This window comes from Metarhizium acridum, assembly GCF_019434415.1.
Source record: "Metarhizium acridum strain ARSEF 324 chromosome Unknown scaffold_276, whole genome shotgun sequence".
Taxonomy (NCBI): Eukaryota; Fungi; Ascomycota; class Sordariomycetes; order Hypocreales; family Clavicipitaceae; genus Metarhizium; species Metarhizium acridum.
The window spans coordinates 1,181,164-1,196,193 of NW_027094025.1; the positions used below are offsets into that span (position 1 = coordinate 1,181,164).

The 15,030-nt window shown below is 50.2% G+C and overlaps 3 protein-coding genes across 3 annotated transcripts; 1 reads left to right on the forward strand and 2 right to left on the reverse strand.

The window, feature by feature from the left end:
• The first annotated feature begins 128 nt into the window (after nt 1-128).
• Nucleotides 129-1,313, forward strand: J3458_013378 (uncharacterized protein). The gene has a single exon (XM_007816830.2). It carries the CDS (start codon nt 166-168, stop codon nt 1,087-1,089), a length of 924 nt encoding a protein of 307 aa, XP_007815021.2. The 5' UTR covers nt 129-165; the 3' UTR covers nt 1,090-1,313.
• J3458_013379 (uncharacterized protein) lies at nt 1,132-1,386 on the reverse strand (the record flags this gene model as incomplete). The annotated part of the gene is made up of 1 exon (XM_066120409.1): nt 1,132-1,386. One exon carries the CDS (start codon nt 1,384-1,386, stop codon nt 1,132-1,134), a length of 255 nt encoding a protein of 84 aa, XP_065974696.1.
• Nucleotides 1,387-3,417: 2,031 nt separating this feature from the next.
• On the reverse strand, nt 3,418-4,921 carry J3458_013380 (uncharacterized protein). Its single transcript, XM_007816831.2, has one exon. The coding sequence runs from the start codon at nt 4,855-4,857 to the stop codon at nt 3,658-3,660; it is 1,200 nt and encodes a 399-aa protein (XP_007815022.2). The 5' UTR covers nt 4,858-4,921; the 3' UTR covers nt 3,418-3,657.
• Nucleotides 4,922-15,030: the final 10,109 nt, after the last annotated feature.

Below are 15,030 nucleotides of genomic sequence, written 5' to 3' on the forward strand. Positions count from 1 at the left end.
AGCGGGGCGAAGGGCATGACAAGGCACGGAGCATTTGAGCTTGGCCAATAGTAAGGCACCTCGTACATTTACCAATCCATCTCTACGGAGTGATTTCTCGGCCCGCCTCATCTTTGCTTGTTTCAACTCTCCTCCCAAGACGAGCGGGCGCGGTCAAGCTTTGAAATGGTTCCAAAACGCGGGATGTCTCCCCCCAGCTCATCTTCGATGACCAGCCTCACGGCACGCGAGAGACTTTATGTTGTCGAACCGCTAGGACCGCACAGTCATACACTCATCCTCCTCCACGGGCTGGGCTCCAATGGCGAAAAGTTTGGCACAGAGCTGTTGGAAACCGGCCTCACGTCATCTGGCCACAAGCTCACAGACCTACTTCCCGGTGCCCGCTTCGTTTTTCCTACATCCAAGCGTCGTCGCTCTACGGCATTTGGTCGGTCGATGCTGACGCAGTGGTTCGACATTGCCCGCCTTGAAGATCCTTCGTACCGCAAAGAACGACAGCTAGACGGGCTGGCTGAATCTGCTCGCGAGATACTGGACATCATAGCGACGGAGCTCCAGAAGGTGCAGCCCCAAAACCTCATAATCGGAGGCCTGAGTCAGGGCTGCGCCATGTCGCTTGCCGTGCTGCTGTCATTGGAACACCCTATTGGTGGTTATATTGGTATGAGTGGCTATCTCACGTATCAAGATGAACTCGAGAGCGCTGTGCAGGATGACGTCGATAGCGACGACCCCTTCGCACGTCCCGGTGAGTCGCAGGACGCTACTGAGCAAGCTAGCCCCGTCAAGGCTCAGGTGGTCGAAAGAGATCTATTGGGGCTTCCCTTGTTGGACTGCCCCTCGCAAGAGAAGACGGCATGCCAGACTCCTGTTTTTCTTGGCCATGGGGTGGCGGATGACAAGGTACCGTGTGTGTTGGGAGAGGCTGCGGCACAGCTCATGCGAAATGCAGGCTATCAGGTTGAATGGAAATGCTACGAAAACCAAGGGCACTGGTACAAGATCCCCGATGAAATCGACGACATCTGCAGTTTCATCGCCTTGAGGGTCGGCTGGGAAATCGTCAAGCCAAGTGCTGTCACATGAGTCTGAGGGTGGGATTGAATCATGCCCAGAATATCTGAGTCATCAGTATTGCAATTCGCTCAACATCGACATGACTGTGAGCTCTTTGTGAAACGCCTCCAGAATCTTGTCCACGGCCTTGCTCCGGCTCCATGCACCCTCTGACCCAGGCCGCAATAAAGCGTTGCCGTATTCCCAAGAAGTGGAATAGTAACCCGACATCTCCCAGTTCAAGATGGCCGTGACCTTGTCCCCTTGGACCAGAATGTTGCGAGGGTCAAAGTCACTGTGCGCCAGAGCAATATCGTCGTCTTTCATGATGCTTAGCCAGACGCTGCATCGCCACCTGGCAAATCCACTCTTGCTGTCCTTCATTGCTTTCACCATCTCCTCGTTGAATTCTTGCTCGGTTTGGTAGAGCCCGTACCCTTCGGGACGTTCACAAAAGTACTGATCGTGTCGTTGCCTGCTGAGCCGTCAATGCACCCGATGAAATCGCCTTAAGGCAGCGAAGCTGAGCCATGTAGCCACGAAACTGGGAAATGACCGAGTCCTGTCCTGCTTGGGTAAAGTCTGCCCACGCTGCTTAAAGGTTTGGCCCTCTACATAATCTATAATATTGACGGCTTGTCCCGTCTCATCGTCACGGTAGGCATTGTTACACGGAAATGGCTGGTTACACAAGGGCTACGGTCACGAGACCAAGGGCAAAGTCCCTCACTGACTTCTTGTATTTATAGACACCTTTGGTCCCTCAAGGCCTTGAGGAAAACCAAGGACCTTTAATACCAAAGACTGTTATTAGATGAATTGAGCTATTAGCTCCAAGCCCTCCTTGAGCCCTTGTCACAGGCATTTCGAACTCCTGGAACGAAAATCGATATATTGGCACGGATGAACTTCATCCTCTCGGCTTCTGCCATGCGAGTGTATATCTTGATGACTGTCTTTGAACGATCCTGTACACTGGCGAGAATGCTAACTTGGTGCCCTTGGCAAGTTGCTCCGAAGTAACTGTGCGCGCCATTTCCAAGAGGCTGCAGCTGGTGTTTTGTACGCAAATCAAGCCAAAGCTTGATTGACAGTTTAGAATATTGTGACTCAGCACCTTCCAGAATGGACGGCAGGTAAGTAAATACGATTCAGGTTTTCATGTATTAAATACTTTGTGAATACAATCTTATCCTATTGAAACAAATTGTACTGTGACGAAAAGGTCCTGACAATGCAGCATTACTCTAGAGTAGTGAAATATGCAACTACGCGCTTTGCTTCTTCAATTGGCCTTCAAGCTACTACGATACCATAATTGCATAGGACTTGAAAGCTATTCTGTAACAAATAAGTCTAGATGGTCTTAGCTTGCTTCTACTATCAGTTAGAATACCGAGGCCATTATGTATCTAAACTGTCCCATCTACCTACCTACCTAGGTAGTCAGACAGTTACATAGCAGGTCAATATTATAGACGGGTCTGGTCTGGTAGGTGAGACTTAAGAGTATGCGCGTTAAGTTGTAGGGAGTTTCGGTTGTCCCACAGGCACGTAGGAGCCCACATGCACCAGCTCAAGCAGTTGAGCCAGTGGAGGGGTCTGGTCTAATTAATTCAGCCTGGCGACATTGTGCAGCCTCAATGTTTGCTTTCTCCTATGGCAAGGGCTTGTGGTGGCATCGGACCCAGTACCAGACCGGTACAACGCAGTGTACAGTCGACGTTGTTTTCGGAATATTTGATTCGTGTCATCAGGATCTTGAATCAATATCCATGTCCTTATCTGGCAGTTTGCGCTGAGTGAAGGACTTCTAGGCAAACCGAAGCAGCAGGTCGGAGCGAGCACGTTAACTGACTTGTACACCAGCAGCTACAAAAGGTAACGCATGCGAGTTTGAGTTACATGATCATGGTCGAAGACAAAGGATTTGGACTCATATTGAAAGAGCTTTATCGAGAATTTGATGTCGTCCGGCTACACCACGGGGAGCTTTATGGAACCCCTACCTTCTATGTACGGCAGCAAAACTTTTCCCAGCACCTCAAAGATCCAGGCTTTCCATATTTGCCCATACGTGGCGCATTAAATAAACCCATTAAAAATCCCAAACCAATGAACGAGTAGGCTGTCGTAGTTGGCTTTTCTCATCAATTTCCCGGTACATGTTGTGGTGAAGTAAAGTATTGAACGCCATCCTATGAAAACACCTGAGGTTATGTAGTGAGATTCACATGTTCAGGCAGGCTTCTAGGCATAGACAGTTGGAGAGGTTACAGGTTACAGGTCTTGCCGGGAGGGTTGCCTAGAACAATAGGAACCCACCGCCTTATTCTGAAAGGGAAATAAAACAAGTACAGTCAATTTACCAAGCCACAGCCGCTACCTTACTTCTAGTTCAAAAACCTAGCTATTATCTTGTTTCCCCTACATATTCAGCGGCCAAAGTGAAAAACGGGACGCCCCAAGTCCCCTGGCGAAATTGATAAATGGATAACACTCTTGGAATCTCGCCATTCTTCTCCCATCTTAGCGGCCAGTCGGTGTGCTATAATCATGTGCCAAAGTCAACATGGTATTTTAACCTCGGCCTCTCGTTTACCACCAGTCGCTGGATCGTGTTGCATTTTCACAAAGATACGAACGCCAGTCGGGGCCCTCATTGGTTTCACAGAAAGTAGCAATCTCCTTTGCAACTTCATCGCTTATATCGGTCCAACCTTCTCCGGCGCCGGTCTCCTCCTGGTGTTTGGCCAGTAGAGTGATATCGAAACAGTGCCCTGCCCATATTCCTCTGACGATATTCTCCGGATCCACGCTACTGACAGGCCTAGACGACCAGCAGATGCGTAACAGGACGACGTGGCCAAAGCCGAAAAACTTAATTTCGGGGCCGTGAATAAATTCCGGCTTTAGGGCAATGGCCTCTGCACGTACAAACTGCTTTGTGGTGAGGTTTCGGAGAACCCACGGTTGGTCTCGGGGCAAAAAGTGGTCGCACTGGATATATGCGGGCACGCCCAAATATGTCAGTGCAGCATTCTCGGAAGCTTTTAACTTGTAGGATAACAATCGATACTGGATTGTTTTGAGTCCTATGTCGATCCTTCCTTGTATCGCGGAAACACCAGGTGTCGTGAAGTCAAAGAGATTGGATGGTGTCATGGTAATATAGTCTTGCTCGTACTCGTCATAGACCTCGATTTCCTCTTTGCTGAGGGCTTCTATTTCTGCGTCCGAGAATAGTCCGGGCGGGTAGTCATTTGGTTCGGTATCATGTCCCACATAGACAATCTTTTGACCGGCCCATGGTGCAAAATGCGAACAAAAACCGGACAGCAGCTGTTCCCGAGCGATATCGCAGAGGTGCCGATTCACCAATCCGAGTCTGAGCACATCTACAAATTTCTCGATATGAGAGAATATAAGTTGATGGATTTCGGTAGGGAGGCTAGAAAATGTGGCTGATTGAGAATTCGGTCCGTGGCTTCCAGATGTTGTCTTGATCTTCTTCCGAAGTGGTGGAGGGCTCTTTGACATTTCGGCATTCGCTTTCCGCTTGACTGCTACGGTCACCTGAAGCTCACTGCACTCATTTTGTTCAGGTGAACGGCTGCTCTGCGACGCAGTCTGGGAAGCAATTCGGTCTGGGTTCACGGCAAACTTGGGCCGAACGGGGACGGCGAGTAGCTTAACCAGTCTCTCGGCAGTGCCGTCGTAAATCATCTCTCCGAGCTTCCCTCCAAATTCCTCGCTCAGTCTGGCATGAGGCGCCAGAAGTCTAAAGGACTGTCCCATGGTCGAAGTGTTAGTTGTGGCGACTTGGCTGACGAACAAACAATGCGTGCGTGGTACGAAGATGATGGCAAATTGTGAAAACAAGTATGAGTTTTGAAAACGCAGCTCCACCTTCCGCATGGCTGAAATCACTTTTTACGCGTTCGAGTGTCTGGTTTGTTAGGTAGTAGCAGAGTGGCACGTGATGTCTATGGCAATGCACGGTTCGAACAAAATTGTTGGCACATCTCTCCTACATATTTACGTAATTTGTCATCCAGTTAGTCATTGAGCGGAGCCTTTTTTTAGTAGGCTCGACGAGCCGGGCCTTTGATCTAAGAAGTGCGATCTAGCTTGTAAAGATCAAATTGGAAGCCAGCACCAAATCTGTCATTTTCAATCGATTGAAACGTCACGGCGACTGATACATGGGCACCCGGGTGCCCAAATAGACTAGCGCACCCAGGTGCCCAAATTATGTCAGCACTCCTCTAGCGCTGGGACAGACCCGCAAGACCCGGCTGGAAGATCATTTCAACTAGTTACTCTCTCCAGTTTAATCTACAACTTGACAACAATGCAATCCTCCGTCGCGCTATTCGCTGAGTGCAAAGCTTGTTGCTCATTACTGTCTACCTCTATTCTCTTCCATATTTCTTTCATTCCTCTTCTCTTGTTAGCCAAAGGATGATCACCCATCTCCCGAGCGACCTGGGCTTCAATCCGCTCATCTTCCTGGTTGCTCCAGTCTAGATACGCCATCATTTCCTCTTTCGTCCATTCTCTGGACCCTGTCGCAGTGACGCGATGCTTCGACATTTGTTTGTAGTCCAAGCACCACTCGTAACTCCGCTTGTCGTATCTTTGTGGGAGCCCCATCGCTTTGCGATATTGCTGGTTGGTCTTGATGCTGCCAGCAGGTTGCGCAGCGTACCACGCATTTCTAGCAGCTACATATCTCTCATAAATGGCACCCGGGGAATCGTACCGCGGCTCTTCCAAGGTGACACCAGACAAAGACTGGACTTGCTCAACCGTTGGCCCTTCAACGGTCAACATTGGCGGACTGCCGGGCGCGTTGTTTGATGTGGCAAGCGACCCCAAGTCAGTCGACGTATTAAATCTCATGAGAGGAGATGAACGGATGGGTGGCATGCGTGCTGCAAAGGAAGAGGGTTGATCAATCTCTGCCAAGGCATCCGCCACTGCATTTGAACATTGCGACTGCTGGGTCGTTGGCACGATTTCCGGGGGGGCCTTAGAGACACCCGCAGGAGCCATTTCCGCCGTGGCACCTGAAAATGTGACTGAACTTCGAGCTTCCGGCAGAGGTACTACCGGCGACCCCTTGAACTTCAGCGGACAGGACCTCGAGGTCATAATGTGGCCTACCACGTGGCATGCGCTGCAAGTGGGAGCCTTTCTGTTACCCTGGATTCTCTCGAAACCGGATGGTTCGCGTCTTGTGCTCGTTAAGGGTTGAGTCCTATTTAGTTGGTTTGCAGCCCGGCGAGGTTCCAGAACAGGTTTTGGCAGTGCCACCCCTCGCTTTAAGTGCCAATGTGGGTGAAAATGCTCTAACAGAAGACCCTGAGCTTCTTCTTCCAGCTTCTCGAGGGTGTGGGAGCACGGCAACCCATGTGACGAAGTGAAAGTCTGACTACATAGAATCTGACGTGGCTCTTGTAGACATAACTGCCGTTGCCCCTGGACTTTGCGCAAAGCATCATGCGAAACCCTACCTCGTACTGCTTCGAACATGAGCCCGGATACATCTAGAGGTGTGCGTAACTGTTGCGAAGCTCGAATATGTTTAAGTTCCTTGAGTTGGTTTGCGATGGCATGCTTCATGGCTTGCCAAACGTCGAAAAGGTCCAAATTCGATTTCTTAATGTGTGCTTTCATCAGTGAATGGATACCCTCGGCCCTGGGAACGTTCCATTAGCGTCTTGTCAATTGCATATAGTATAAGCCACCTGCCTCGAGGTGGCCACATTGCCGAAATGCAAGTGCATATCCACCCATGCTTTAATGATCATCTCTTTGTACGGCTCGAGCCAATACATCTTGATATACCCTACACACTCTGGATATTTTTCGCCATACTTCAGTTCAAACTTGGCCAGGCGCTCGTCAAATATCTTTTCACTTGGTGAAGCAACAATCGAGTGCCAGGAGGTGTAGAATTCTTCCCATGTGTCATTTTCTGCCCGCTCTGAGGTTTCGTTTTCTTTCTGCACAAAAAAGGGCCGGCAGCGCTGGAGGACCGCTTTGTTGACATGCCAGAGGCAGAGGAGCGCTTTGGTCGTTGGAAACCAATGTGCAGCAGCGTTCATTGCAGCTAGGCATCGATCAGTCAAGACAACTGACGGAAGTTCACGCTGGTAAAGTGACCTGAGATGTTGTAACGCCCAAGAGTAATCCTCTTCCGATTCACCGGATAGAAATGCAAATGCGATACAGAACGACCGCTGGCTAGAATCTACTCCGACCATGTCGAGTAGCGGCATACCGTGTTTATTCGTCTTGTAGGTACAATCCAGCAATAATACGTCCGGGTTGCATTGTAAATACGCCACAGAGTCAGGATGGGCAAAGAAGATAGCCGTCAGTCGATTGTCTACATCCAAGCGGACGCGACACCAAAAGCCCTCGTTATCTAATTGGTCGACTAGGGCTTGAATGCTGCTCTGGCCTTCGCGAAGATCTCTCCTGGTTGCCGCAATCCGGTTGTATATATCCCGCTGAGTTGCAAGTGTTTCTGAGTGGTTATGGAGGTAGGTCCTTATTTCTCGAGGGGCAGTTCCAGACTTCACGAGTTTGGAGACGATCGCCGCATCTTTTCCCACAAGCTTGCGGTGGGCAGGGTGTGCAGAAGGATCATCGCTGGGCGCGTGATTATGTTTAGCACATTCGATGTCTGGTCGATGGCTCAAGACCCATGTACTACCATCTAGCGATTGCTTGGCTAGAACTGAAAACTTGCAGCCAGTTCTTCGGCTCGAAGTGCGTCGCACTCGATCAGTAGAAGGGCTTGGAGGAGGTTTATTCCTATCACAAGCGAATATTACTCTGACTCTGCCATTTGGTGTCTTGAGGGATTTCCCTGTTGTAAATGCGTACCCTCGAGGTTTCGCCCAAGAATTGATAGCATCAAGTAAGGACTCGCGTGATTCATATGTGCCTTCGGGTGGAAGAACGTCGTCAGGGAATGCTGCCTGATCCATGTTTCATCAATCTGATTGGCGCTGCAATGTGCAGTGGCTGCAGGAACATGCTGGGGCACAGGTTCTGTCCCAGCGCTAGAGGAGTGCTGACATAATTTGGGCACCTGGGTGCGCTAGTCTATTTGGGCACCCGGGTGCCCATGTATCAGTCGCCAAACGTCACTGGTGTTATTTGCAATGTTCAATTGAACATAGAGGGCCCCAAATTCACAGATAGACAAATTCAATCAACGACTAGTCCACGTTCGATGCGGCCCACAGCTGCCAATCGTGACATCATTACGCGTCGCATTCCCAAAAATGAGATGGTTCTAAGCTTAAATAGCATAGTAAGCACACGGTCTCGTGTATGAGTGGGTTCAAGGTTGCTTTAAGTTAGCTACTATTCTCTAGTACATATTCTACTACCAGCCAAAAAGGCGATTAGAGCCACATTACAACCACTAGTATTCGGCTAAATGAACAAGGTAAATGACTACGTTAATAGAAGCCAGTCTTCATCTTCAATTCCAAGTTCTTCTATTACGCAATAGTGTACGCAAGAAAAGAGTCATCATCTTCTATATAGTAACTACGTTATTTCCATGGCTAATATAGGGCAATTAGTCGCAAATTATGGTGGCTCCTTTTCTTTGTTGGGAATTTAGCTCGCGTATGCGCCGTCATAGCCGCCAATCACCCTCAAGTCCAGACTCGTTGCTACAAGAGTCTTGCTCCTTGTCTGTCTCGAACTAACAATGTATTAGAGAGCCTGTTCTCGTCGTCGGGTTGAGGCGCGAGAATCCGGCTGGTCGAGATCGAAGGATGTCGCGTCTTGAATCTTCCATAATATTTCAAACATTTCCGGGCACTCCGTCTTGTCTCCACTTGCTTCCTCAATAGCATGGGTGCGGATTTTTTCTGTACCTTCAGTTACGGAGAAGCACTACGCTCCTCACCCAATGATAAAGATCCCATAGTTCCTCTGCGTCAGGGCCTCAATTTGTGAGTAATTACAACACAACGAGACTAAAGGCCCACATATGAACCTTGATGAGCAATTGTCTTACGGCCATCGCAATATCGCGGCACGGACCGACATCGGAACCTGACGATAGTTACAAAAGGGCTTAAGGCCCAAAGGCCTTAGACCACAATGCTCACCGCTGCTTTGTATAAATAAGGGCCCTTTGGCCCAAGAGCCTTAAGAAAACCCAAGAACCTTTGATATTAAGGATTATTTCAGTTGGATTGGATTAGTCCCGCAAGCCGTTGTCCCAGTAATCCCAAAGTCATGCATATGCTGTAAAGCACTCGAGAGATAGGTAATAGTTTTAAGCCAGTCGCTGGTGTTCAAGACTTAGAAACACCCCGGAGATTTAACTAGATGTATTCAACAGTCATCCAAAGCAGCAACGTCACGACTTCCTGCTAGTCTAGCGCGGGCTTCAGAGCCCCTCTGCTTCTGTGTTGTCACCGCATCACGCATTGTTATCCGTGACGGCGTATGTATTCCCCGTGGCATTGATCGAGCCGCAGCTCTGTAGGGTATGCTAGGCTTTGTGGGTAGAAATTTTGAAGTCGCGCAATGGTTTTCCTTATGAATGCCTCCTCAGAAAGGTCTATAATATACGTCTGTTCTCCTATCTCTACTCATTTCCATGCCCAACTAGAATTGGCAGGGCCGTACGTAGGTCTGTCATTCTAACTTTGTGGATAGCGAGTACTAGAGTCTTGACTGGGCTGCGCAAAACCCAATTCCTTAGGTACGTAAAGAGCGCACCTTGACTAGGTCCTTGGTAACTGTTTTAGGTAGTAGAGGCCTTGTTGCGCTACCAGACCCTGTCGGTCCCAGTCCAAACCCTTCAAGTTGCTGGATATAGACTCCGTTATGTACATTACGGTAGAGGTGAAAGCTGCCATAAAGTCCATCTGTCTCAATCCCCAATACCCTATGTCATTCTATTGTGAGCTAGAACCTTAAATAAACAGACGTCGAGATAGCTTTTCTTTACGGTAAGATAGACAAAGAAGTTCCTATCTAGCAGCCTGAAAGATAGGGTACCGACAGGATCTGGACAAGCTATCAAGGGAACTCGCCATCCCAAAAGTTTAAAATGGTAGACCTAGGGCCCAGTCAATTTTACTTGGGCATAGAAATCACTACGGACAAGTCTTACTTAACGCAGTAATCCTATCCCAATTTTTAATTAAAAAGTTGGGTCCGCTGGTGTGGGCGAGAGTGGTGTTTTCCTGCATGTGTCGTCGAATCCGTTCTTATCGTTGGCGCTGGATTGCCTCCTTTTCTCTTCAGATAGCCTCGCGCATTTCATTCTCTACCCATGCAGCGCTTTGCCGAAGGGCCTCAGCCTTAACTTGCTAGTGGTTCCTGTCTTAAATTAAATCTCGGGGTTGCGTGGTGCCGAGTTGTTAGAATACCACTTTCCTACATACACATCAAGTAGAATAACTTATTTAGGAGCATGTGCACCTTAACCGTATTACTAGTTCTATCGACCCTTTAGAACTTCCCTTTGGGGTCGTCCTCCCTTAAATGTCTTTGGGGCGCTCTTCATTTGTTAATACTGGGTCGGCTTGCCGACGGCTCGAACTCCTAACACCAGCCTCTATTTAGGGCGTGGCACGATGCAACGACTTACTTACTGCTCTGAATATCGGAGTGATATTAGTGTTTCGGCATCATCTTTTCCTGGCAGTTAATTGAGGTCTCTGACTTTAGAAGAATTGTTTAATTTAGACCATCTTAATGAGTATTATGACCGACTAGGCTATAAATAAGTTACTATAGCTTTAATAAAAGCGATCGTTTATAACTCAATTATGCACCTCTTCTAGCACATACGACCACAGCCGCCAGTAGAGCTCACGATCCCGTCTGATCTCGTACGATAACCTGGCGAGCGCCGGATTAGTAGTTGGGTCGGTGACGACCAGCGAACACCTGGTGTTGTATGTTTTTTACCCACTTTTAGTTCCACTTTTTTTTAGTTCTCTTTAAGTAGAGATAGCGTTTTAACCTACAAGTGTATACTTATTAAATCTAAAAATACTACGCCACCCCTTGCACGTTAGAGCTGTGGGTGCAAGGGGTACGATCATCCGAAGGCTGGGAGTCCTTGGGCCAAGCAACTATTAAGCCATTACATTTAGCTAGCTATCTAGTTATGCAGAGCCGTGGTCTGACCTATATGGATTCCGTGTAAGGACCTGTCGTCTTCTATGCCGCTCATCCCTCATCTTCATCTTCATACCCTCTGGTGGAGACTCGTAAAACAGGTGACCACGATCAAAGGGCGCATCCAGCATCAAGCCCTGGAGCGTTTTTACGCGAGAGACAGCTACGTAGCTTAAACCAGTCTGAAAGTCCCGACAGGAGAGATCTGTCACGATGACATCTTCAGTGATGCTCTGCGACTTGTGAACCGTAATGGCGTAGCATACGATCAGGGGAAACTGCGTGCGAGTGCAGAGAGTGCTTCCGATGAGGAAGTCCCTGTCTACTGGGAGAATCGGGACAATCTTTCTGCCATCAGCGGTGGTCAGGAACACAGGTCCACTGTACTTGTCAAACTCCATCATGATAACACAGGGAGGGTCTTGGACTGGGTCAGCCCCCGGTGCCCAGCCGATATCGTAAACGGTACCGCGAGCGCCGTTGCAGAGACCAACTGGCTGCCAAAGGTTAGATGTCAGCATCAGACGGGCGCCAATGCATATAGGGATCTGCTTCGCAAGGTTGCCCGCCTTGTCATCAGGCGCCGCAGCCGCGCCAAGGCCGACATTCTTAGCCTTGACCTGAATGACTGGCCGGCCGAGGCGGTCGAGGTGGTAGTGGTTATATTCGTTCACCCTATCTTTCGTGGCGTATACTCGCAAGGCGTTGGCGAACCTGGCGACCTCCAGATCATCTAGCTTCGCCTGTACTCGACCGGAAAGGAGTTTCCAGGACTCGACTGACAGTTGGAGGAGCCGCAATTCCTCGAGAGCTGTGCGAAACGCCTTCTGATCGTCGCCCCGTTGCCGTTGGACAACCTTCAAGAAGACTGATTTATCGAAGCGTCTATATGCGTTCCTGCCTTTGATCTCCACTCCCTGCACCTCTTTATCGTAATAGAGCGGCTTCTGTAGCACGGGTGGAAGCTGGAAGAAGTCGCCAACCAGAAGGATGTTAAGACTACCAAAGAACTCCTCATTCCTACTCGGGAACGCCTCGCGCAGGCGGTCATCGATCCAAGAAAGCTGTCGCAGTCCCAGCATGCTCTTCTCATCGATGATCAGGTAGTTGATGTCCTTCAGCTTCTTCTGGAGCTGGGCCATGTCAGTGGGCGAGAGGGGCTTGAAGTCCTTGTTGATTGGAAGGTGTAACAGGGAGTGCAAAGTAGTGCCCGATATCTGATTTCCCGCGACGCCAGTGGGCGCGGCACGCCAAACAGGTGTCCCTCTCCCGGCAGCAGCGGCTTGGAGGTGCGCGGAGAGCAAATTAATGAGGTATGACTTCCCGGTACCACCTCCACCATCCACATGGAGCAGCAACTGAGAGGGTTCCTGATTCAGGAAGTGGTCCATCACGGTATCGTATACTAAGCGCTGATCCCGGTTTAGGGAATCTCGAGCTTCCAAGGGCTGATGATCCACATCAAGGTCAAGGCGGTTTGCCGCCTTGCGTTGCTTCCAGTAGTCGCCCTTGAGAATACCGTCATCAGTATACCGTCCAACGTGAGGGGTCCAATCATAATTGATGTCGATGTCTCGGCGGCCGAGCATGTCGATATCCTCTTCCTCCAGCGGGCGGTCGGGAAGCATGCGGGCGAGTTCATGCCAGTCTTCATCCACAATGGGCTCTTCATGGACCTCAAGCTCAAATTCGTCGTCCTCAGCCCTCAATTCATTTGTATCTGGCTCCCCATAATGATCGTCCGCATGGGTGTCACGGTGCTGCTCTCTGCAAAACCTGTACGCAGCCGCGAAGGAATCGAACCGCTGCCCGCCCACGGTGAGCAACTCCTCTGGAGAGCGATGCGGATGAGCCATCATCAATTTAACACGGCAGAAGTCACCAAACTGGGGAGATGCCTCCACGGACCTGTATCGAGGAAAGTAAGACAGGACTCTCTTCTTCGCGTTGGCAGCGAGTCTCCTCCACGTCTTGAGATTATACGATTGCAGGTACTCGAGGTAAGTTGCATCCTCGTGCTGGTCATTTCTCTCGAGATACCTCCTGTAGCTGCCGACGGTCTCGTTGACATCTTCATCCACGCGATGCGAACGTGCATGTTGCTCCAAAGGACGGCAGTCGACAGAGACCACCATCCGCGTGCCTTCCTGCAGAGGAATGTTAAGGAGAAGATGGGAAATCTCCTGCGCCGAGTAATCTCTCTCGGCAATCAGCTTATTCATCAGGCGAGAGGAGAAGGATAATAGCGGCTGAAGGTGTGCCGTGTGCGGCAAAACCTGGTCTGCAAGCTTACAGTAAGGCTCAGTCTTCTTCTCAGATTTGCTGCAATACTTGGCAGCGTACGTAATAACCGCCTGTAGGCTGGTGCAAGGAGATATGTCGATATTGGCTAGCCAGCCTAGTATAATGGCGGGATTGAAGTGATTCATGAGGTTGTCATTCCGCGCCGCCTCGAAGACATAGTACGACTTGCCTTCCTTCCTGATCACTGCGGCCAGCTCCCGCAAGGCACGAGGAAAGTCAAAACGACACTCCCGCTCTGGATTGGCCGCATTGGCCGCCTCGATATCTGCAGCAGCGCCTTCCATATCCCTCGCCAGATCAACGGTTCTCTTCCTTACGCGTAAGCAGTATGTGGTATTGCATCTGTGGCGCTGGCAGCGGTTGACGATTTGTGAGAGACGCAGGAATGTCAGTTCTGTACTCAGTGGATCTACGCTCAGGGGGTTACCCTCACCCTGGGGCATAGTCCTAGTCGGCTCAGGATTAATGGCAGTGATGTGGAATCCCCACGTGCGTGCAAAAACATCACGAGCGGCTTCATCCACCATGTCGACTCTTGGGCAATTCTCCATCCAGTACAGGCCATGGTTGTGCGGACTGCCACGCCCTTGCCATTCATACCGATCCCAGTAATCCGTAATGTTGAACTTCTTGCTTAACACGATATCTCGAAAGAAACAGTATCGGCGGTAGAAATGGAAAGCAGCAATGTGAGGATTCTGACGCAAAAGTTGGCGCGAGAGACCCATCCTCTCGGACTCGGACGCAGCCAGCCATTCATCATATCGGGGCATGTGCTGGTAGAGACTCCGCCAGTGTAAATCTGCCGGGCTGAATGTGATGAATGCACCAGGACATCCAAGGTTGTAGGCATAGGCCTCGAGGTCCTGCCTCTTCCTGTTCCAGAAGGGGCGCGTGCCGCGAATAGGTACCGCATGTCTTGTGATTGAGTTGATTAGCACCTGCGCCTCAGGGTCCTCGCTGTGCTCCAGTGCCTGAACAAGCTGCTCCCGTGTGAGCGGTTCATGACTACCATCGTGTTGCTTCACGAAGAATTTGGACCGTGCACGGGCCTGTGACCGCATCAGAGTATTGAAGGCGACGAAGCGGAAGGTCGGGTGGCGTGCAAAACGCCCGTCATGCCAGCGCATCGCGTGCTCGATGTAGTCCTTGTAGTCGATTGACCGTAGCCGAGGCTCAACAAAGTCGGCTCTCCCGTCAGGAAAGAGGCAGGGAAAAGCTAAGGAGAGTAGGGCATGAGAGCGATTGAACTCATTAATGGGTGTGCGCCGTATATTCGGAAGCTGCAGCTCGTGCTGCACCTGCTCCTGGAAGCTTGTGGAAAGCCTTGGTTCAGCTTCTGGTTCTCCGGCAAGAATAGACCGCAGAGCATCGAGCTCCGTGTCCTTGGCCAAAAGGTCCGGCACCGCAGCCTCGTCCTCCAGGTCCGGTTCTGCCTCCTCATCTTCCTCGGGTCCAACTTCGGCAGCCTCCACCTGGCTCTGGGGG